Source organism: Nomascus leucogenys, chromosome 3, assembly GCF_006542625.1.
Source record: "Nomascus leucogenys isolate Asia chromosome 3, Asia_NLE_v1, whole genome shotgun sequence".
Taxonomy (NCBI): domain Eukaryota; kingdom Metazoa; phylum Chordata; class Mammalia; order Primates; family Hylobatidae; genus Nomascus; species Nomascus leucogenys.
Genome location: NC_044383.1, coordinates 135,807,767 through 135,829,669, shown reverse-complemented (window position 1 = coordinate 135,829,669; position 21,903 = coordinate 135,807,767). Strand labels below are relative to the sequence as shown.

At 41.7% G+C, this 21,903-nt stretch overlaps 1 protein-coding gene across 5 annotated transcripts in view; it reads right to left on the bottom strand.

Moving 5' to 3' along the window:
- The window catches only part of PCMT1 (protein-L-isoaspartate (D-aspartate) O-methyltransferase), a 64,625-nt gene that overhangs the window by 27,085 nt on the left and 15,637 nt on the right, over positions 1–21,903 (bottom strand). For all 5 annotated transcript variants that reach the window (XM_004087663.3, XM_012506007.2, XM_003255867.3 and 2 more), the window contains exons 2-3: positions 12,868–12,972; positions 11,282–11,313 (exon numbers count right to left, since the gene is read on the bottom strand). In XM_004087663.3, coding sequence (XP_004087711.1) covers positions 11,282–11,313; positions 12,868–12,972 — 137 coding nt within the window. The remainder of the gene's footprint in view (positions 1–11,281; positions 11,314–12,867; positions 12,973–21,903) is intronic.

The following is a 21,903-nucleotide window of genomic DNA, read 5'->3' as shown; positions in this document are numbered from 1 at the left end:
CAAGACCAGCCTGGGCAACACAGCGATACCCCATCTCTACAAAAATACAAAAATGAGGTGAATGTGGTGGTGCACACCTGTAGTCCCAGCTACTCAAGAGGCCAAGGTGAGAGGATGGTTTGAGCCCAGCAGGCCACAGTGAGCTAAGATTGCATTACTGCATTCCAGCCTGGGCCACAGAGCATGACTCTGCCTCAAAGGAAAAAAAAAAAAAAAAGAGAGAGAGAGAGTTAGATAAAACAAGATTAGTAAATTGTTGGTCATTATTAAAGCTGGGTGATTTATAGGTTCATTATACTATTTTATTTGTATATATGGCACTGGAACTCTTCCATAATTTTCCATAATAAAAAGTTGTGTTTTTATTTAAAGCTAAGGTTTCCAAGCACTTGGGAGCTTAAAAAAAGAATTTTTAAAAAGTTAAAGCTATCTTTTCCCCCAACTAATACATGGAGAGAAGGCCTTTGATACAGCCTCACATAATCCAAGACATTTCAAACTTTCAAACCAGAAAGTCCTCAATGTTCCACAGAACCTTTTAGGGGTAACACACAAATATGTGTTAAATGGCTGTTTCTTTCCCTAATATATTCAAGGTTCATGCATTACATTTGCCAATCTAGAATGTTCCCCCAATTATCTTCCTCCACCTACCACTTTGCTCTGTTCTTTAGGACACTGACTCATTTAAGGAGTCCTGGCAAGGCATGGTGACTTATACCTATAATCTGAGTGCTTTGAAAGGCCAAAGTGGAACGATAACTCGAGACCAGGAGTTTGAAATCAGCCTGGACAACATACTCGAGACCGTATGTCTACCAAAAAGTTAAAAATTATCTGAGTGTGGGTCATGGCACATGCCTATAGTCCCAGCTCCTTGGGAGACAGAAGCGGGAAGATCACTGGAGCTGAAGAGTTTGAGGTTATAGTGAGCTATGATCTTTGCACTCCAGCCTGGGCAACAGAGCAAGATCTTGTCTCAGGGGAAAAAAAAAAAAAAAAAAAAAAAAAGAGTCCTGTCCAGTTGTCCCCACACATAATGCACCACATTCTAGATGTGTCTACTTCCTCAGGGTTAGATTCAGATCAAAGACTTCTAACAGGAACACACGCAGGTCTTGCTATGCAACTCCCTCAGAGCATCACATTAGGAAGTATATAATATTGGGCCACCACACCACTGGACATGTCAACCTCAACCACTCAGTAAATTTGGGGTCACCAATAGATCACTCTACTTTCAAGGCATATTTTTTTCTTTATAATGAATAATTTGTGGGCCGGGTGTGGTGGCTTACGCCTCTAATCCCAGCACTTTGGGAGGCTGAGGTGGGCAGATCATGAGGTCAGGAGTTCGAGACCAGCCTGGCTAACATGGTGAAACCCTGTCTCTACTAAAAATACAGAAATTATCCAGGCATGGTGGTGCATGCCTGTAATGCCAGCTATTCGGGAGGCTGAGGCAGGAGAATTGCTTGAACCCAGAAGGCGGAGGCTGCAGTGAGCCGAGATCACGCCACTGCATCCAGCCTGCGTGACACAGCAAGACTATGACTTCAAAAATAATAATAATATGTGGAGTACTAATTTGAGACTACATGAGTATTTTTGTTCTCCAACAATCTTCCTCCTAATCGTTTTAGATTCATTAATAATCTTTGCCTAATTCATTACATTGATGATTACAAAATAGTGACCTTTATTTTTATTTTTGTAGAGTCAGGGTCTTGCTTTGTTGCCCAGGGTGGTCTTGAACTCCTAGGCTCAAGGGATCTGCCCGCTCGGCCTCCTGAAGTGCTGAGATTACAGGCATGAGCCACTGCATCCAGCCAAAATACTGATCTTTAAAATTTCATTATTCCTTCCACATTTATTCATTAACATTCTTCTGTTTTTCTGAAAACAATCATTTTCATTTTTCCATCTTGCTCTTTTTGTTTTTTTTTAAGTCTCCATAGACTCATGAATTTTTGTTTTTCAATTCACTGTGCTATAATCTGTTACCATCATTATTCTTGTTGATTCTCAAATTCTCTCCAAGTTGGCCTTTGGGAGCCTCTTCAAATCTGCTCGTATGTCCTTCTGACATTACCTCCTCAGCCTTTGAATACTTCCTCACTTGACAGATATCAGTCACTACTCCAAGGAGCACTCAACTCTTTTAGTAAGCAGTGGTATTTAGGATCCCAAACCTGGATGCCAGGTGTGCTCACTGCTACCAGGATACCATTTTAACAGGCTGCTTTTAATCTCTTCACCACTGCACGCATCACATTTTTCTTTACAGGTTTGGAAAATATTCCAGGATTATAGTTAATTCCAAGCTTGTGATTTTAAGGTTCATTAGATGTAGATGTCATTTCTCTTTTCATCCTCACTTTCTGCTTCTCTTATAATACTGCTGAGATTTATGCAATAAATGATTCAAGATGACAACTGCTTGTTCATATAATACAATTAAAAATATTTTACCCTACTCACATCTTGCACTGGATGCTTATTGTCTGCATGTGCATATATATAAACATTCATATAGATGTTTCATGTGACCATATACATACATAGATACACAAGTTTTCCTTATTAACAGTCATAGATAACTCACAAAATATAAATAATTAAAAATGCATCCATTTTGGGAGAAAATTCTGACATAAGCTATGACATATGCTAAGTGAAATAAGCCAGTTACAAAAAGACAAACAAACACATTATGATTCCACTTATATGACGTACCTAGAGGAACCAAATTCATAGAAACAGAAAATAGAATGGTGGTTGCCAGGGGCTGAGGTAAAGAAAGAATGAGAAAACTGGGAAATTGTTATTGAATGAGTAGAGTGTTAGTTTTGCAAGATGAAAAGTGTTCTGAAGACTGATTGCATAACAATGTAAATGTACTTAACACTACTAAATGGTACACTTAAAATGGTTAAGATGGTAAATTTTATGTTATGTGTATTTTTAACACAATTAAAAATTTTAATGCATTTATATAAAATACAGTTTTAACAATAAAAAGACAAATAACCCAATTAAGAAATGGTCAAGAGGCCAGATATGGTGGCTCATGCTTGTAATCCCAGCACTTTGAGAGGCACAGACAGGAGGATTGCTTGAGCTCAGGAGTTTGAGACTAGCCTGGGCGACACAGCAAGACCCTGTCTTTAAAAAAAATTTTTTGGCCGGGTGCGGTGGCTCACGCCTGTAATCCCAACACTTTGGGAGGCTGAGGCGGGCAGATCACGAGGTCAGGAGTTCAAGACCAGCCTGGCCAACATGGTGAAACCTGTCTCTACTAAAAATACAAAAATTAGCCCGGTGTGGTGGTACGTGCCTGTAATCCTAGCTACTCAGGAGGCTGAGGCAGGAGAATTGCTTGAATCTGGGAGGCGGAGGTTGCAGTGAGCCTGAGATGGCACCACTGCACTCCAGCCTGGGTGACAGAGCGAGACTCTGTCTCAGAAAAAAAAAAAGTTTTAATTATTAAAAAAAAAAAAAACAAAAACAAGAAAGGGGTAAGAGACTGAATAAATGTTTCTCCAAAGAAGATACAGAAATGGCCAAAACGCACATGAAAAGATGCTCAGCATCATTCGTCATTAGGGAAATGCAAATCAAAACCACAATGAGACACCACTTCATAGTCACTAGGATGGATAAAATTCTTTTAAAAAAAGAAAATAACAAATGTTAACAAGAAAACAGAGAAACTAGAACCCTCATACATTGCTAGTGGGACTGTAAAATGGTGCAGCTGCTTTGAAAAACGGTTTGGCCATTCCTCAAAATGTTAAACAGAGTTTTCATATATGATCTGGTAATTCCACTCCTAGGTAAATACTCGAGAGAAATGAAAACACACAAAAATTTGTATACAAATGTTCACAGCAGCATTATTTAGAATAGCCAAACACTGGAAACAATCCAAATGTCCCTCAACAGTTAATAGATAAATGTTGTATATCCATACAATGGGATATTATTCAGTCATAAAAAGGAGAGAAATACTGATTCACACTACAACAGGGATAAATCTTGAAAACATTATGCTAAATTTAAAAAGTCAGTCAAAAAGGCAACATATTATACGATTCTATTTATATGAAATGTCTAGAATAGGCAAATCTATAGAAACAAATAATAGATTACTAGTTGCCAGGACCTGAGCAGAGCAGGGGTTTGGATCTGACTGCTAATGGGTATAAGGAAGGTTTCTTTCTGCAGTGATGAAAACCTCATATTAGATCGTGGTGATGTTTGTGTAACTCTGAATAAACTAAAAACCACAGAATTCTACACTTTAAAAGGATGAATTCTGTAGTACAAGAATTATATCTTTTTTTTTTTCTGAGACAGGGTCTTGATCTGTCACCCAGGCAGGAGTGTAGTGGTGTGATCATGACTCACTGCAGCCTCCATCTCCCAGGCTCAAGCAATCCTTCCACCTCAGTCTGCAGAATAGCTGGGACCACAGGCACATACTATCACACCCAGCTAAATGTTTTTTATTTTTTGTAGAGATGGGATCTCACCGTGTTGCCCAGGCTGGTCTCAAACTCCTGGGCTCAAGTGATCCTCCAGCCTCGGCTTCCCAAAGTGCTGGGATTACAGGCTCAAGGCACTGTGCCTAGCCAAGAATTATATCTTAATAAAGCTGTTTTGTATTGTTGTTTTAAAATGCATCTTTTGCCATGAAGTAACTGCTATGCTTTGTTCAGCAATGAACTGGACACCCAGATCAAACTTCAGGGGAAAGAAAAAAATCACAAAGTATTTCCCTTAATACCTGAAAGCATACCACTCCAGTCAATTTCCCAATCATACTAGATACTGGTTCTCCAAAATGACTTTTAGCATTCATGCTTCTTTTTTTTTTTGAGTCAGAGTTTTGCTCTTTCACCTAGGCTGGAGTGAAATGGCACGATCTTGGCTCACTGCAACCTGCACCCCGCCAGGTCCAAGTGCTTCTCCTGTCTCAGCCTCCTGCATAGCTGGGATTATAAGCGCCTGCCACCACACCTGGCTAACTTTTGTATTCCTAGTAGAGACGGGATATTGCCATGTTGGCCAGGCTGGTCTCGAACTCCTGACCTCAGGTGACCCACCTGCCTCGGCCTCCCAAATTACTAGGGTTACAGGCGTGAGCCACCCCGCCCAGTCACATTCATGCTTCTATATAAATCTTTCATTTAGGTAGTGTTGTGGGACAAATCAGAGATGGGAGAGACCGAGCACAGTTCAGGAGAGTGTTTAATTATTAAGGTCATTGCTGGCTCAGTCGTACTAGGGTCCAGAAAGTCTGATCCCTGAACAAAGGGATCAATCACCTTTGAAGCAGTTTGTGGCGGGAGTTAGGTGCTGCAGGAAGCGTACTTGCAGAAGCGAGAACAAAGGCAGTTAATTACTCTTTTACATTTGTTACACCGTATGTCTTACATCCTTGGGAATACATGCTTTTGTAGCAATTGCTTATCAACCTCGTGACTTTACAGCCGAGCTAGGGAGGGAAGCAAGAACTCGCTGTACCTCAAGGAATGTAAAACGATGGAACACAGATAAGCCTCTCTGGGCATAGAGGAGGGATAAGCAGTTAATATTCTCTCTTAACCCGCACCCCTGCCAGAGTGTGGGGGGGGGTGGGGCTATATTACATTCTACCTTCAAGAAAAAGAATAAATTTTTCTACCATTATTCTTATAAAATTCATTAATTCCCCCTTCAGTAGTAGTTCAAACTGTTTGCAGATTATTTTAAGACTATAACTTTTCTTTTTAATCACTTATTGAATAGGTAATATACAAAAAAGCCATTCCTAATCTATGGTTTAAAGAAAAAAGAAAGTCAGGCCCAGTGGCTCATGCCTATAATCCTAACACTTTCGGAGGCTGAGGTGGGAGGATCGCTTGAGCTCCAGGGTTCAGAACTAGCTTGGGCAACACAGTGAGTCCTCATCTCTACAGAAAATGATTTTAAAAAGTTAGGGGTGGTGGTATGTGCCTATAGTCCCAGCTACTCAGGAGACTAAGGTGGGAGGATCTTTTAAGCTCAGCAGTTCTCGGCTGCAGGGGGCCATTATCATGCTTCCGTACTCCAGCCTGGCAACAGAGCAAGACTCTGTCTCAAAAAAAAAACAAAAACTAAAAAATTAAGGGCTCAGCGCAGTGGCTCAGGCCTGTAATCCCAGCACTTTGGGAGGCCAAGGAGGGTGGATTACTTGAGGTCAGGAGTTTGAGACCAGCCTGGCCAACATGGTGAAATCTCGTCTCTACTAAAAACACAAAAATTAGCCGAGTGTGGTGGTGCATGTCTGTAATCCTAGCTACTCAGGAGGCTGAGGCAGGAGAATTGCTTGAACCTGGGAGGCAAAGGTTTCACTAAGCTGAGATTGTGCCACTGCACTCCAGCCTGGGTGACAGAGGGAGACTCCATCTCAAAAATAATAATAATAATAATAAATTAAAATGTTAAAAAAATCAAGGAAAAGGAATAAAGAAATTGATAACATGCCAGGCACAGTGGCTCGAGCTTGTAATCCCAGCACTTCGGGAGGCCGAGGCAGGCAGATTGAGGCCAGGAGTTCAAGACCAGCCTGGCCAACGTGAGGAAACCCTGTCTCTACTAAAAATACAAAAATTAGCCAGGCGTGGTGGTGTACATCTGTAATCCCAGCTACTTGAGAGGCTGAGGCAGGACAATCACTTGAACCCAGGAAGCAGAGGTTGCAGTAAGCCAAGATCACCCCACTGCACTCCAGCCTGGGCAACAGAGTGAGACTTTGTCAAAAAAAAAAAAAAAAAAGAAAGAAAGAAAGAAAGGCAAAGAAAGAAACGAAGGAAGGAAGGAAGGAAGGAAGGAAGGAAGGAAGGAAGGAAGGAAGGAAGAAATTGATAACAGATCAAGGACACAGAGTGAAAATCAGATCTCAATTCCACTCATATATCCTAAATAAGCTAATTCCCTATCTTAAAAGAAATCATTTTTAGTTTTCATTCCCAAAGAAAAACATACGTGTGCATGTATGTGTGCATATGTGATTTTCATACATTACAGAATATTCTAAATACCCTTTGGGACTCAACTTTTATACTGTTTCATTCTTATTTTTCCCACCCAAAAAACCACCTGTAAGTATTATACTGTATTTCTTGAAGACTTTGTCATATTTGTACTTGCAGAGCTCTTTCATTTAACAGTTTCACAATAGTCCACAACATGGAGGTTAAGATGGTCCCTGACTTAACAGTGGTTCAACATATGATTTCTCGACTTTACGATGATGTAAAAATTATACACGTTCTGTACAAATTGTACTTCAAGTACCCATACACCCATTCTATTTTCCACTTTCAGTATAATATTCAATAAATTACACGTGATATTCACCATTTTATTATAAAATAGACTTTGTGCTAGTTGATTTTGCCCAACTGTAGGCTAATGTAAGTGTTCTGAGCACATTTAACGTAGGCAAGGCTAAGCTATGAAGCTTGGTAGGCTAAGTATATTAAATGCATTTTAGAGTTACAGTATTTTCAACTTATGATAGGTTTATCAGGACATACCCCCATGTAAGTCAAGGAGCATCTGTACTATAATTTATTAACTATCCACCATTTTGTGGACATTGCTATTTTTTGTAATTATAATAAATATCAATAAATAACTTCAGTTAAGTCATTCTGCACTCATGTAACTATATTATGGGATAAATATCTTGAAATAAAACTGGGAAATCTAAGTTATATTTATTTCACATTTCGATAGATACTGCCAAATTGTCTTCCAAAAACATTCAATGTACTCTCCCACACAAAAAAGTATGTGACTGCCAGTTTTCCATTTCCAATACAAAGTATCAAATTTTTTAATCTGTAACAATCTGATAGGTGAAAACTGGTACCTCATTATAGTGCTAATTTGCAATGCACTAAGTATAAGTGAAGATGAGGCTGGGCATGGTGGCTTATGCCTGTAATCCAGCATTTTAGAAGGCCAAAGCAAGAGGATCACTAGAGCCCAGGAGTTCAAGATCAATCTGGGGTAACAAAGTGAGGCCCTGTCTCTACAAAAAAAATTTTTAATGGCCAGGCACAGTGGCTCACGCCTGTAATCCCAGCACTTTGGGAGGCCAAGGCGGGTGGATCACTTGAGGTCAGGAGACCACCTGAGGTCAGGAGGTCAGGTCAGGAGACAAGCCTGGCCAACGTGGCGAAACCCCATCTCTACCAAAAATACAAAAATTAGCCAGGCATGGTAGCAAACGCCTGTAATCCCAGCTACGAGGAAGGCTGAGTGAGGCACGCGAATTGCTTGAAACCAAGGGGCGGAGGTTGCGGTAAGCCGAGATCATGCCACTGCACTCCAGCCTGGGTCACAGAGCGAGACTCTGTCTCAAACAGCTACTCGGGAGGCTGAGGCAGGAGAACGGCGCGAACCCAGGAGGCAGAGCTTGCAGAGAGCCGAGATCATGCCACTGCACTCCAGCCTGGGTCACAGAGCGAGACTCCGTCTCAAACAGCTACTCGGGAGGCTGAGGCAGGAGAATGGCGTGAACCCAGGAGGCAGAGCTTGCAGAGAGCCGAGATCACGCCACTGCACTCCAGCCTGGGCAACAGAGCAAGACTCTGTCTCAAAAAAAAAAAAAAAAAATTAAATACGTGAAGATGACATCTTTTCATTTGTTTAAATGTCAATGTCATTCGTATTTCTGTTCAATGAACTATCTTAGCTTTTTTTTTTTGAGACAGAGTTTCACTCTTGCTGCCCAGGCTGGAGGGCAATGGCGCAATTTCAGCTCAACGCAACCTCTGCCTCCCAGGTTCAAGCGATTCTCCTGCCTCAGCCTCCCAAGTAGCTGGGATTACATCCATGTGCCACCATGCCCAGCTAATTTTGTATTTTTAGTAGAGACAGGGTTTCTCCATGTTGGTGAGGCTGGTCTCAAACTCCCAACCTCTGGTGATTCGCCCACTTTGGCCTCCCAAAGTGCTGGGATTACAGACGTGAACCACCATGCCCGGCCACAATGAACTATCAATCCTGTCCTTTACGCATTTTCTTTTGGGCTTACTGGTCTTTTACTTATTAACAGGATACACACAAACACAAATGTATGCATACATGTCTACATATTGAAATTTTCCCTTGCTGTCATATGTATTACAATATTTCCCTCAATTGTTAATTATTATTATTGAGATGAGGGTCTCTCTCTGTCAACCAGGCTGGAGTGCAGTAGCACAATCATGGCTCACTGCAGCCTCAAATTCCTGGACTCAGACAATCCTTCTGCCTTGGCCTCCCTTGTAGCTAGGACTACAGGAACATTGCCACAACATCCAACTAATTTTTAAAATTTTTTGTAGAGGCAGAGTCTTGCTTTGTTGCCCAGGCTGGTCTCAAACTCCTAGCTTCAACCGATATTCCTGCCTCGGACTCCCAAAGTGTTGAGATTACATAGGTGTGAGCCACCACGCACAGCCAATTTTTCCTCTTTAATTTTTGCTTGTAACATTTTTTCTCCACAAAAATCCTAGATATGTAAGTTTCAAAATGTATCAGGTTTTTTTAATGGCTTCTGTGTTTTCTGTCTTGTTTCAAAAAGACATTTCTATTCAATTTTTATAAATGTCTGCTTTTTTCTTCTAGTATAATTATCAATTCACTATAAATACATACACAATTTATTTTAGTATTAAGTTTAAATAAGAGCTTCTCCAACCCCAAATACTTGCAGAGAATCAGAAAAGTTATTGTTCTGGCCAGGCGCAGTGGCTCACGCCTATAATCCCAGCATTTTGGGAGGCAAAGGCGAGTGGATCACCTGAGGTCAGGAGTTCAAAACCAGCCTGGCCAACATGGTGAAACCCTGTCTCTACTAAAAATACAAAAAGTTAAGGCCGGGCGGGGTGGCTCACGCCTGTAATCTCAGCACTTTGGGAGGCCGAGGCAGGCAGATCATGAGGTCAGGAGATCGAGACCAGCCTGGCCAACATAGTGAAGCCCCGTCTCTACTAAAAATACAAAAAATTAGCTGAGTGTGGTGGCAGGCACCTGTAATCCTAGTTACTCAGGAGGCTGAGGCAGGAGAATCACTTGAAGCCAGGGGGCGGAGGTTGCAGCAAGCCAAGATCGCACCACTGCACACCAGCCTGGGCGACAGTGTGAGACTCCATCTTGGAAAAAAAAAAAAAGGAAAGAAAAAGAAAAGAAAAGCTATTGTTCTTTCCTACAAAATAAAACAAGAGTACTCACTCAAATACTGACATCTAAACCCTAAGAAAAGGTTGGGCACAGTGGCTCATGCCTGTAATCCTAGCACTCTGGGAGGCTGAGGTGGGAGGACTGCATAAGCCCGGGAGTCAAGGCTGCAGTGAGCTGTGATGATCATACCACTGCATTCCAGCCTGGGTGACAAAGTAAGAACTTGTCTCAAAAATAAAAAATAAAAAATAAAATAAAATAAAATAAAACCCAAGAAAATTCCCAACAGATTAAAACTGCTAGATAACTCAAAGTAAGTCCTTCTCAAGGAGCTATGCAGCTTAATGGCTCCTATACTTAACCACTCCCTAATGAATTTTCCACATAAAATGTGAAATAATATTCAACTTGAGATTTCTATAAAATGTCCATTATACTATTTAAAATATTATCTCCTTTAATTAACTCTCTACTAAATAACCTTTTATGTTCAATTTTTACATGTCACAGATACTGACAACCACCAAAAACTTTAATATGCCAGTTTCTACCTTAAAAAGCTCCTTCTGGACTGAGCGCAGTGGCTCACGCCTGTAATCCCAGCACTTTGGGAGGACGAGGCAGGCGGATCAAGAGGTCAGGAGATCGAGACCATCCTGGCTAAGACCGTGAAACCCCGTCTCTACTAAAAATATAAAAAATTAGCCGGGCGTGGTGGTGGGCACCTGTAGTCCCAGCTCGTGGGGAGGCTGAGGCAGGAGAATGGCGTGAACCCAGAAGTGGGAGGTTGCAGTGAGCTGAGATTGTGCCACTGCACTCTAGCCTGGGTGACACAGCAAGACTGCATCTCAAAAAAAACAAAACAAAACAAAACAAAAACTCCTTCTACAGACCCTGTATTAAGAATAAGATGTTCAAAAAACAAAATGATGTTCATTATCAATTCACATAACTCATAGATGATAAATTGATATAACTAAAAATTTAAAACTTTCTTTAAATCTTTTTTACTACAGAAAATGATTATACAGAAAAATGTGATCCATTTGTAACCAAGTGAACAAACTTAACTTACCATGTGTGGAGCACTGATTGTTGCTTGGAAACCTGCAAAACAAGAAGAGAACTACTGATACAGTCAGCTGTAAAAATATACTATTTCACATAATTTCTTTTCTACCATCCATACGTTATTTTTCACAATAATTCTTTTTTAGGTTTTATGATCTCAAAAAAATAAAACTTACTTCTATTAGAGTACTGTCACCCAGCAGTTAAAATTAGAAAATATAATCATGCCAAAGGGTAATGTGCTCATCTAGTAAAACAGTCCCTCTAAAGTACGGCAGCTAAATATTTCTTCTTCTGTAGAGTCAGCTAAGAAAGGAAGAATTTCAGTAAGTTGGGAGTTGATATATTTTTGGCTTGTTTTACCTTCAGATTGTTTTTTAAAAATAAGTTTTCATATGTAATAGGTATACAAAGTCTGTGCAAAATTAAATTGCTTCATATTTCTGTCAACTTAAAAAAAACTAGAATAACTGAAAAAGTAGCTTGAAAGACCAATAAACTACTTCATTTTATTCTTTATCTTATCATCTAATGTTAATTCGCACAATCTTTTCGTGGTTCTTAACTTTCAGTTTCTTTTCTTCTGGTGTTGCTTTCTCAAAACTTATTTACCTGCTTCTTTCTGCCTCTGAAGCAAGTTTCACTGAGCGGTGGTGGCAGGTGCCTTCGGGGTTCAGAAGCTCCCCAGGATCTTCTCTGCTGACTGTTATAGTGCTTCAAAAGAAGACAGCATGGCAGCCGACTGACAGAATCCTGAGGCACTTCTAAGCCTCAAAGGCGCCCACTGCCAAGGCTCAGCAGTTCAGCAAAACCTGCTTCAGGAGAAGGAGTTAAATACAGGACTTTCTAAAAACAAACACAAGCCAAAAAAGCAGGGCAAATAAAGTAGAGAAGTCAGTAATAACTTAAGCACACTTACTGATTTAAATATTGATTTAAAAAATTAATCCTAACCTGAAAACTAATCTTTAGTCAACACTAAGGCCCCTAAAGAAAACTCAGCACTCAGCTAATACTGTAAGTTTTCATTAAAAGTTTTTTTTTATTGCAGGGTGTGGTGGCTCATGCCTGTAATCCTAGTGCTTTGGGAGGCCAACACGGGCGGATTGCCTGAGTTCTGAGACCAGCTTGGGCAACATGCTGAAACCCCGTCTCTACTAAAATACAAAAAATTAGCCGGGTGTGGTGGCATGCACCTGTAATCCCAGCTACTCGGGAGGATAAGGCAGGAGAATTACTTGAACCCAGGAGGCGGAGGTTGCAGTAAGCTGATATTGGGCCACTGCGATCCAGCCTGGATGATAGAGTGAGACTCCGTCTCCAAAAACAAAAGTTTTTTTTCAATAAAATATTTTATTTCAAAAAATGTTTTTAATTTTTTATACATATTATATATTGTTCGAGAAAACAGAAAAACATATATAATTTTATTAAAACAGGTATGTTTGGGATTATGAAACTTGCTGTTTCGTAAAATTCAAATTAAGAAGGTAATAATAGATAAATATCTGTGTCTCAGGCTTTTTCTACTTCCAAAAATCATAAAGTAAATGATGAAAACTGTGATATTTTCACAAATCTAAAGCTTACCTATTGATTGTGGAGAATCCATGTATGGGTTACATTTTGCATAGTGGGAGCGGTCTGTAGCCAGCATCACTTCAAATACTTTATCTGTCTTGATGATTCCATTTTCTGAAACAAATGAGGCAAATATTTTCAGAAGAGACAGACATGATCAGACATATCTGAGAATAATTACACCAGCTGTGCTGTAGAGACTGAACTGGAAAAGAGAATGATTGGAAGTTGTCATAATGGCCCAGGTAATGGCAACCTGGTTTCTTTTTTTTTTTGAGACAGAATCTCGCTCTGTTGCCCAGGCTGGAGTGCAGTGGCACAATCTCGGCTCACTGCAAGCTCCGCCTCCTGGGTTCACGCTATTCTCCTGCCTCAGCCTCCCAAGCAGCTGGGACTACAGGCACCCGCCACCACACCTGGCTAATTTTTTGTATTTTAGAGACAGGGTTTCACCGTGTTAGCCAGGATGGTCTCGATCTCCTGACCTTGTGATCTGCCCACCTTGGCCTCCCAAAGCTCTGGGATTACAGGTGTGAGCCACCGCACCCGGCTTTATTTATTTATTTATTTTTTGAGATGCAGTCTTGCTCTGCTGCCCAGGCTGGAGTGCAGTGGTGCCATCTCGGCTCACTGCAACCTCCACCTCCCAGGTTCAAGCGATTCTCCTGCCTCAGCCTCCCAAGTAGCTGCGACTACAGGTACATGCCACCACGCCCAGCTAATTTTTTGTATTTTTAGTAGGGATGGGGTTTCACTGTGTTAGCCAGGCTGGCCTTCATCTCCTGACCTCATGATCCACCCACCTCAGCCTCCCAAAGCTGGATTACAGGCGTGAGCCACCGTGATCAGCCCAACCTGGTCTTTAGTAACAGCAAGGACACAGAAAATTAGAAGGATAATGAGTTATATTTGGTAGGTAATATATACCTGACTGACTGGATTTGGGGGTGGGAGTGGGGGTAATCATTGATATGCTGATGCCATTTTCCGATTTAAGAAATGCTATAGAAGGATCAAAGTTAAGGGGTAAAAAGGTAAGTTATCTGTTCAGTTAGGGGCTTCAGATCATACAACTGGAGATACTCTGTAGTCAGCTGGACACATGGATCTGGAGCTCAGGAAAGAGATCTAGAATAAAGATTTCTATCTATTATGGATCACAACTGAAGCAATCAAAGTGAATTCAAAGTGGCCAGAGAATAAATAGAGAAGACAAACAAAGCCAACATCTAAAAGATATGCAAAGAAAACAGAGCCATCAAAGATGATGAGCAGTCACAGAGGCAGGATGAAGACCAGACCATACTGTTGTAGAGCCAGGAGAAGTGAATTTCTCAAGAAGGAAAGCAAGATCAATAATATATATTTGCCTTCCCCAACAATTAGTTGAGATTAAGGCCGGGTGCAGCGGCCCATGCCTGTAATCTCAAAGCCTGGGGAGGCCAACAGGGAGGATAGCTTGAGCCCAGGGGCTTGAGACCAGGCAAGGCAACATAGTGAGGCCCTGTCTCCACAAAAAAAAAAATAAATAAATAAAATAAAAATAAAAATAAAAAAAAAATTAATTAGCTGGGGATCATGGCACAAGCACGTAGTCATAAATACTCAGGAGGCTGAGGTGGGAGAATTGCTTGAGCCCAGGAGTTTGAGGTTATAGTGAGGTATGATCATACCACTGCACTCCAGCCTGAGTGAGAAAGCATGACCCTGTCTCAAGGCCAGGCATGGTAGCTCACACCTGTAATTCCAGTACTTTGGGAGGCCCAGGCAGGCAAATTACTCAAGGTCAGGAGTTTGAGACCAGCCTGTCCAACATGGTGAAACTCCATCTCTACTACAAATTCAAAAATTAGCCAGGTGTGGTGGCGCACACCTGTAATCCCAGCTACTCAGGAGGCTGAGACAGGAGAACTGCTTGAACCCGGAGGCTGAAGTGGCAGTGAGCCAAGATCGTGCCACTGAACTCCAGCCTGCGTGACAGAGTAAGACTTGGTCTCAAAAAAAATAAAAAGAGGTCAGGCGCGGTGGCTCACGCTTGTAATCCTAGCACTTTGGGAGGCCAAGGTGGGTGGATCACGAGGTCGGGGGGTCGAGACCACGGTGAAACCCCGTCTCTACTAAAAAATACAAAAAATTAGCCGGACGTGGTGGCGGGCGCCTGTAGTCCCAGCTACTCGGAGAGGCTGAGGCAGGAGAATGGCGTGAACCCGGGAGGCAGAGCTTGCAGTGAGCCGAGATTGCGCCACTGCATTCCAGCCTGGGCGACAAAGCAAGACTCCGTCTCAAAAAAAAAAAAAATAAATAAATAAATAAATAAAATAAAAAATAAAAAGAATCCTGCACAAACACGTGCTAATTTCCCCTTTCCTCCCCACTACCAATATCATCATCCATTAAAGAAGGTGCAGGGTGCTATACTAACAGGAGGGGGTACACAATGAACTCTGTCCACAAAATGCCTAAAAGTAGGAAAAAAAAAAGAAATCAAACCAATGCCATTCAAAACCAATGTAAAAAGGAAACTAAATGCAAATAAAAACATTTCTGCTGATTAAACAAAACCAGTATTTAAAACTATACTCTAAGAAAATGTGCCAGGAAGTAAACATATTACCAGGAAGAATTAACTTCAAAATACATTCTAATGAAACTATTATATTTTAAAGGAAAGGAAAAAAATTCTCAAAACATCAAGGCAAAAATAATTAGCCAGGCCGGTGCAGTGGCTAACGTCCACAATCCTAGCACTTTGGGAGGCTGAGGCAGGCGGATCACTTGAGGTCAGGAGTTCAAGACCAACAGGGCCAACATGGCGAAACCCCATCTCTACTAAAAATACAAAAATTTGCTGGACGTGGTGGCACATGCCTGTAATCCCAGCTCCTCAGGAGGCCGAGGCACAAGAATCGCTTGAACCCAGGAGGAGGAGGCTGCAGTGAGCTGACATCACGCCATTGTACTCAAGCATGAGCAACAGAGCAAGGCTCTGTCTTTAAAAAAAATTAAAAAAGAAAAAAAAAATTAGCCGTGCATGGTGGTGCATGTCTGTGATCCCAGCTACTCAGAGGCTAAGGTGGGAGGATCGCTTGAGCCTGGGAGGCGGAGGTTGCAGTGAGTCAAAATCATGCCACTGCGCTCCAGCCTGAGTGACAGGGTGAGACTCCATCTCAAAAAAAAATAATAATAAAAAAATAAAAAATCAAGACAAGAAGATCAAATTACCTATTATAATAAGAATTTTAAAAATTAGGGGCCAGGCGCAGTGGCCCATGCCTGTAATCCGAGCACTTCGGGAGGCCAAGGCAAAAGGATTGCTTAAGCCTAGGAGCTCAAGACCAGCCTGGGCAACATGGGGAGACCCCGTTTCTTTAAAAAAAATTGAAAATTAGCCAGGTATGGTGCCATGTGCCTGTGGTCCCAGCTACTTGGAGGCTGAGGTGGCAGGATCACTTAAGCTCAGTAAGTTGAGACTACAGTGAGCCTTGATCATGCCACTGTACTCCAGCCTGGGCAACAGAGTAAGACCCTGTCTCAAAACACAAACAAACAGGTCGGGCATGGTGGCTCATGCCTGTAATCCCAGCACTTTGGGAGGCCAAGGTGGGTGGATCACCTGAGGTCAGGAGTTTAAGACCAGCCTGGCCAACATGGTGAAATCCTATCTCTACTAAAAATACAAACATTAGCCAGGTGTGGTGGTGCACACCTGTTATTCCAGCTACTCAGAAGGCTGAGGCAGGAGAATCGCTTGAACCTGGGAGGTGGAGGTCGCAGTGAGCCAAGATCGCGCCACTGCACTCCAGCATGGGTGACAGAGCGAGACTTCGTCTCAAAACAAACAAACAAACGAACAAAAAATTAGGTCACTACAGGTTTCTTAAGAGCAACAAATAAGCCAGATGCAGTGGCTCACGTCCGTAATCCCAGCAATTTAGAAAGCCAAGGTGGGTGGATCACTTGAGTCCAGGAGTTCGAGACCAGCCTGGGCAACATGAAGAGACCCCCATCTCTACAAAAAACTTATAAAATTAGCTGGCCGTAGTGACACATACCTGTAGACCCAGCCACTCAGGGGGCTGAGGTGGGAGGATTGCTTCAGCCTGGGAGGTCAAGGCTTCAGTATGCCCTGATCATGCCACTGCACTCTAGCCTGGGTGACAGAGTGAGACACTGTCTCAATAAATAAAAATAAAAATTAAGAGCAAGATTCAAAGCAAAGTAAGAATAAAGCAGCATTTTCAAGAAATTCAAGGAAAGAAAGTGCAAGTCAATCATAAAAAGGAGTGAACGGCTAGGTGCGGTGACTCATGCCTATAATCCCAGCACTGTGGGAGGCCAAGGTAGGAGGATCACTTGAGCCCAAGAATTGAAGACTAGCAAAAAAAAAAAAAAAAAAAAAGGAGCGAATTACTGATATACCCAACATGAATGAATCTCTTTTTCTTTTTTTTTTGAGACAGAGTCTTCCTCTGTCGCCCAGGCTGGAGTGCAGTGTCGTGATCTTGGCTCACTGCAACTTGCCTCCTGGGTTCAAGCAATTCTCCTGCCTCAGCCTCCGAAGTAGCTGGAATTATAAAGGCCTGCCAGCACGCCCAGCTAAGTTTGGTATTATTAGCAGAGACGGGGTTTCAATGTGTTGGCCAGGATGGTCTCGAACTCCTGACCTCGTGATCCACCCGCCTCAGCCTCCCAAAGTGCTGAGATTACAGATGTGAGCCACCACCCTCAGCTTGAATGAATCTCAAAAGCTCCTTAAGCTGATTAGCAACTTCAGCAAAGTCTCAGGATACAAAATCAATGTACAAAAATCACAAGCATTCTTGTACACCAATCACAGACAAACAGAGAGCCAAATCATGAGTGAACTCCCATTCACAATTGCTTCAAAGACAATAAAATACCTAGGAATCCAACTTACAAGGGATGTGAAGGACCTCTTCAAGGAGAACTACAAACCACTGCTCAATGAAATAAAAGAGGATACAAACAAATGGAAGAACATTCCATGCTCATGGGTTGGAAGAATCAATATTGGGAAAATGGCCATACTGCCCAAGGTAATTTATAGATTCAATGCCATCCCCATCAAGCTACCAATGACTTTCTTCACAGAATTGGAAAAAACTACTTTAAAGTTCATATGGAACCAAAAAAGAGCCCGCATCGCCAAGTCAATCCTAAGCCAAAAGAACAAAGCCGGAGGCATCACGCTACCTGACTTCAAACTATACTACAAGGCTACAGTAACCAAAACAGCATGGTACTGGTACCACAACAGAGACATAGATCAATGGAACAGAACAGAGCCCTCAGAAATGATGCCTCATATCTACAACTATCTGATCTTTGACAAACCTGACAAAAACAAGCAATGGGAAAAGGATTCCCTATTTAATAAATGGTGCTGGGAAAACTGGCTAGCCATATGTAGAAAGCTGAAACTGGATCCCTTCCTTACACCTTATACAAAAATTAATTCAAGATGGATTAAAGACTTAAATGTTAGACCTAAAACCATTAAAATCCTACAAGAAAACCTAGGCAATACCATTCAGGACATAGGCATGGGCAAGGACTTCATGTCTAAAACACAAAAAGCAATGGCAACAAAAGCCAAAATTGACAAATGGGATCTAATTAAACTAAAGAGCTTCTGCACAGCAAAAGAAACTACCATCAGAGTGAACAGGCAACCTACAAAATGGGAGAAAATTTTTGCAACCTACTCATCTGACAAAGGGCTAATATCCAGAATCTACAATGAACTCAAACAAATTTACAAGAAAAAAACAACCCCATCAAAAAGTGGGCAAAGGATATGAACAGACACTTCTCAAAAGAAGGCATTTATGCAGCCAAAAAACACATGAAGAAATGCTCATCATCACTGGCCATCAGAGAAATGCAAATCAAAACCACAGTGAGATACCATCTCACACCAGTTAGAATGGCCATCATTAAAAAATCAGGAAACAACAGGTGCTGGAGAGGATGTGGAGAAATAGGAACACTTTTACACTGTTGGTGGGACTGTAAACTAGTTCAACCATTGTGGAAGTCAGTGTGGCGATTCCTCAGGGATCTAGAACTAGAAATACCATTTGACCCAGCCATCCCATTACTGGGTATATACCCAAAGGACTATAAATCATGCTGCTATAAAGACACATGCACACGTATGTTTATTGCGGCACTATTCACAATAGCAAAGACTTGGAACCAACCCAAATGTCCAACAACGATAGACTGGATTAAGAAAATGTGGCACATATACACCATGGAATACTATGCAGGCATAAAAAATGATGAGTTCATGTCCTTTGTAGGGACATGGATGAAACTGGAAAACATCATTCTCAGTAAACTATCGCAAGGACAAAAAACCAAACACCGCATGTTCTCACTCATAGGTGGGAATTGAACAATGAGAACTCATGGACACAGGAAGGGGAACATCATACTCCGGGGACTGTTGTGGGGTGGGCGGAGGGGGGAGGGATAGCATTAGGAGATATACCTAATGCTAAATGACAAGTTAATGGGTACAGGAAATCAACATGGCACATGGATACATATGTAACAAACCTGCACATTGTGCACATGTACCCTAAAACCTAAATTATAAAAAAAAAAAAAAAAAAAAAAAAAAAAAAAAAAGCACTAATCTAAGTGAAAGAAGCCAGGCAAGGAGACTACATATGATTCCATTTTTAACACATTCTAGAAAAGCCAAAACCATAGTGGTAGAAGGCCCGTCTGTAGTTGCTAGGGGATAGGAGAAGGGAGGAGACTAATTACAAAGAGACACCAGAGAACTTTTTGGGTGAAAGAAGCATTCTATAGCAGAGATCAGCAAACAACTGTAAAGGTCCAAATAGTAAATATTTTAGGATTTGCAAGCCATATAATCTCTGTTGCAACTACTAAGCACTACCACTGTGATGCAAGAACAGCCAGAAACACTACATAAATGCAAATGTGGCTGTGTTCCAATAAAAATTTATAAAACCAGGCAGCAGGCCAAATTTTGTCTGTGGCCTGTAGTTTGCTGACCCATGTTCTACATCATAATGAAGTTGGTGGTTACACATTGTTTGTCACATTTTTCAAATTGTATTCTTACAATTGGTGAATTTTTATATAACTTATACCTCAATAAAGCTTATTTTTTTAAGCGTAAGCCAACGATTTTATACCCAGCCAAGCTGTCCTTCAAATATCAAGGTTATAGGAAGGAAAAAAACATTTTGAATATGCAGGAACTCAGAGAATGCTGTACACACAAGCCCTTTCTGAGGAATCTTCTAGAGGATGTGTTTCATCTAACCAAGAGATAACCAGGGATATGTTGGCAAAGGACACATACCCAATTTTATAGCAAAGACAAAAATAAGGATACGAACATGGGTGAAATAATAGCACTTAAATGTTATATGTTCTGACAAAGTAGAAAGAATACAACTAAAAACAATGGGAGGAGGAAAAAAGGGAAAGTAGAATTAGATCACTGACTGTTGTACAGGTAATAGAAGGAATCAAAGGATACCATTTCATACTGATAAACCAGATAGTAAAAAAAAAAAAATTTATTTTTTTTTTTTTGAGACAGAGTTTCACTCTTGTTGCCCAGGCTGGAGTTCAGTGGCACAATCTCCGCTCACTGCAACCTCCACCTCCCAGGTTCAAGCAATTCTCCTGCCTCAGCCTCCTAAGTAGCTGGGATTACAGGTGCCCATGGCCACACCCAGCTAATATTGTATTTTTAGTAGAGGTGGAGTTTCACCATGTTGGTCAGGCTGGTCTCAAACTCCTGACCTCAGGTGATCCACCTTCCTCGTCCTCCCAAAGTGCTGGTATTACAGGTATGAGCCATCGTGCTTAGCAAAAAAAAATAAAAAATAAAAAATAAAAAAATGAGGTCAATTAATGACACTATAAAAGGTATAAATACAAACTTTCCAAATAACAATGAATATTTTTTAAAATTAGCAAAAAAGGCACATCAAATAGAGAAAACAATGTAAATAGTAATAAACTAGCAAAGACAAACTTAGATGGTCTTTCCATCTTAAAATATAAATTTTGGATAAATTACCCAAATAGAGGCCAGGCGTGGTGGCTCACGCCTGTAATCCCTGCACTTTGGGAGGACGAGGTGGGCAGATCACGAGGTCAGGAGACCAAGACCATCCTGGCTAACAATGTGAAACCCCGTCTCTACTAAAAATACAAAAAATTAGCCGGGCGTGGTGGCAGGCGCCTGTAGTCCCAGCTACTCGGGAGGCTGAGGCAGGAGAATTGCTTGAACCTGAGAGCGGAGGTTGCAGTGAGCCGAGAATGCGCCATTGCACTCCATCCTGGGCGACAAGAGTGAAACTCCGTCTCAAAAAAAAAAAGAAAATATTATTTCTACACAAAGAAGCATAGGCAAGCTACCCAAATAGGTCATTAGAATAAAACACTGAAAGCATTTTTTAATTTTCATTTATTTATTTTTTGAGACGGAGTCTCGCTCTGTCCCCCAGGCTAGAGTGCAGTGGCGCCATCTCGGCTCACTGCAACCTCCGCCTCCCGGGTTCAAGCCATTCTCCTGCCTCAGCCTCCCAAGTAGCTGGGACTACAGGCGCCCGCCACCACGCCCATCTAACTTTTTGTATTTTTAGTAGAGACAGGGTTTCACCATGTTAGCCAGGATGGTCTCAATCTTCTGACCTCGTGGATCCGCCCACCTCGGCCTCCCAACGTGCTAGGATTACAGGCATGAGCCACTGCACCTGGGCGCATTATTTTATTTTATTTATTTATTTATTTAGAGATGGAGTCTCACTCTGTCGCCAGGCTGGAGTGCAGTGGCGTGATCTAGGCTCACTGTAAGCTCCACCTCCTGGGCTCCCGCCATTCTCCTGCCTCAGCCTCCCGAGTAGCTGGGACTACAGGCGCCGGCCACCAGGCCCAGCTAATTTTTGTATTTTTAGTAGAGATGGGGTTTCACCGTGTTAGCCAGGATGGTCTCAATCTCCTGACCTCGTGATCTACCCGCCTCGG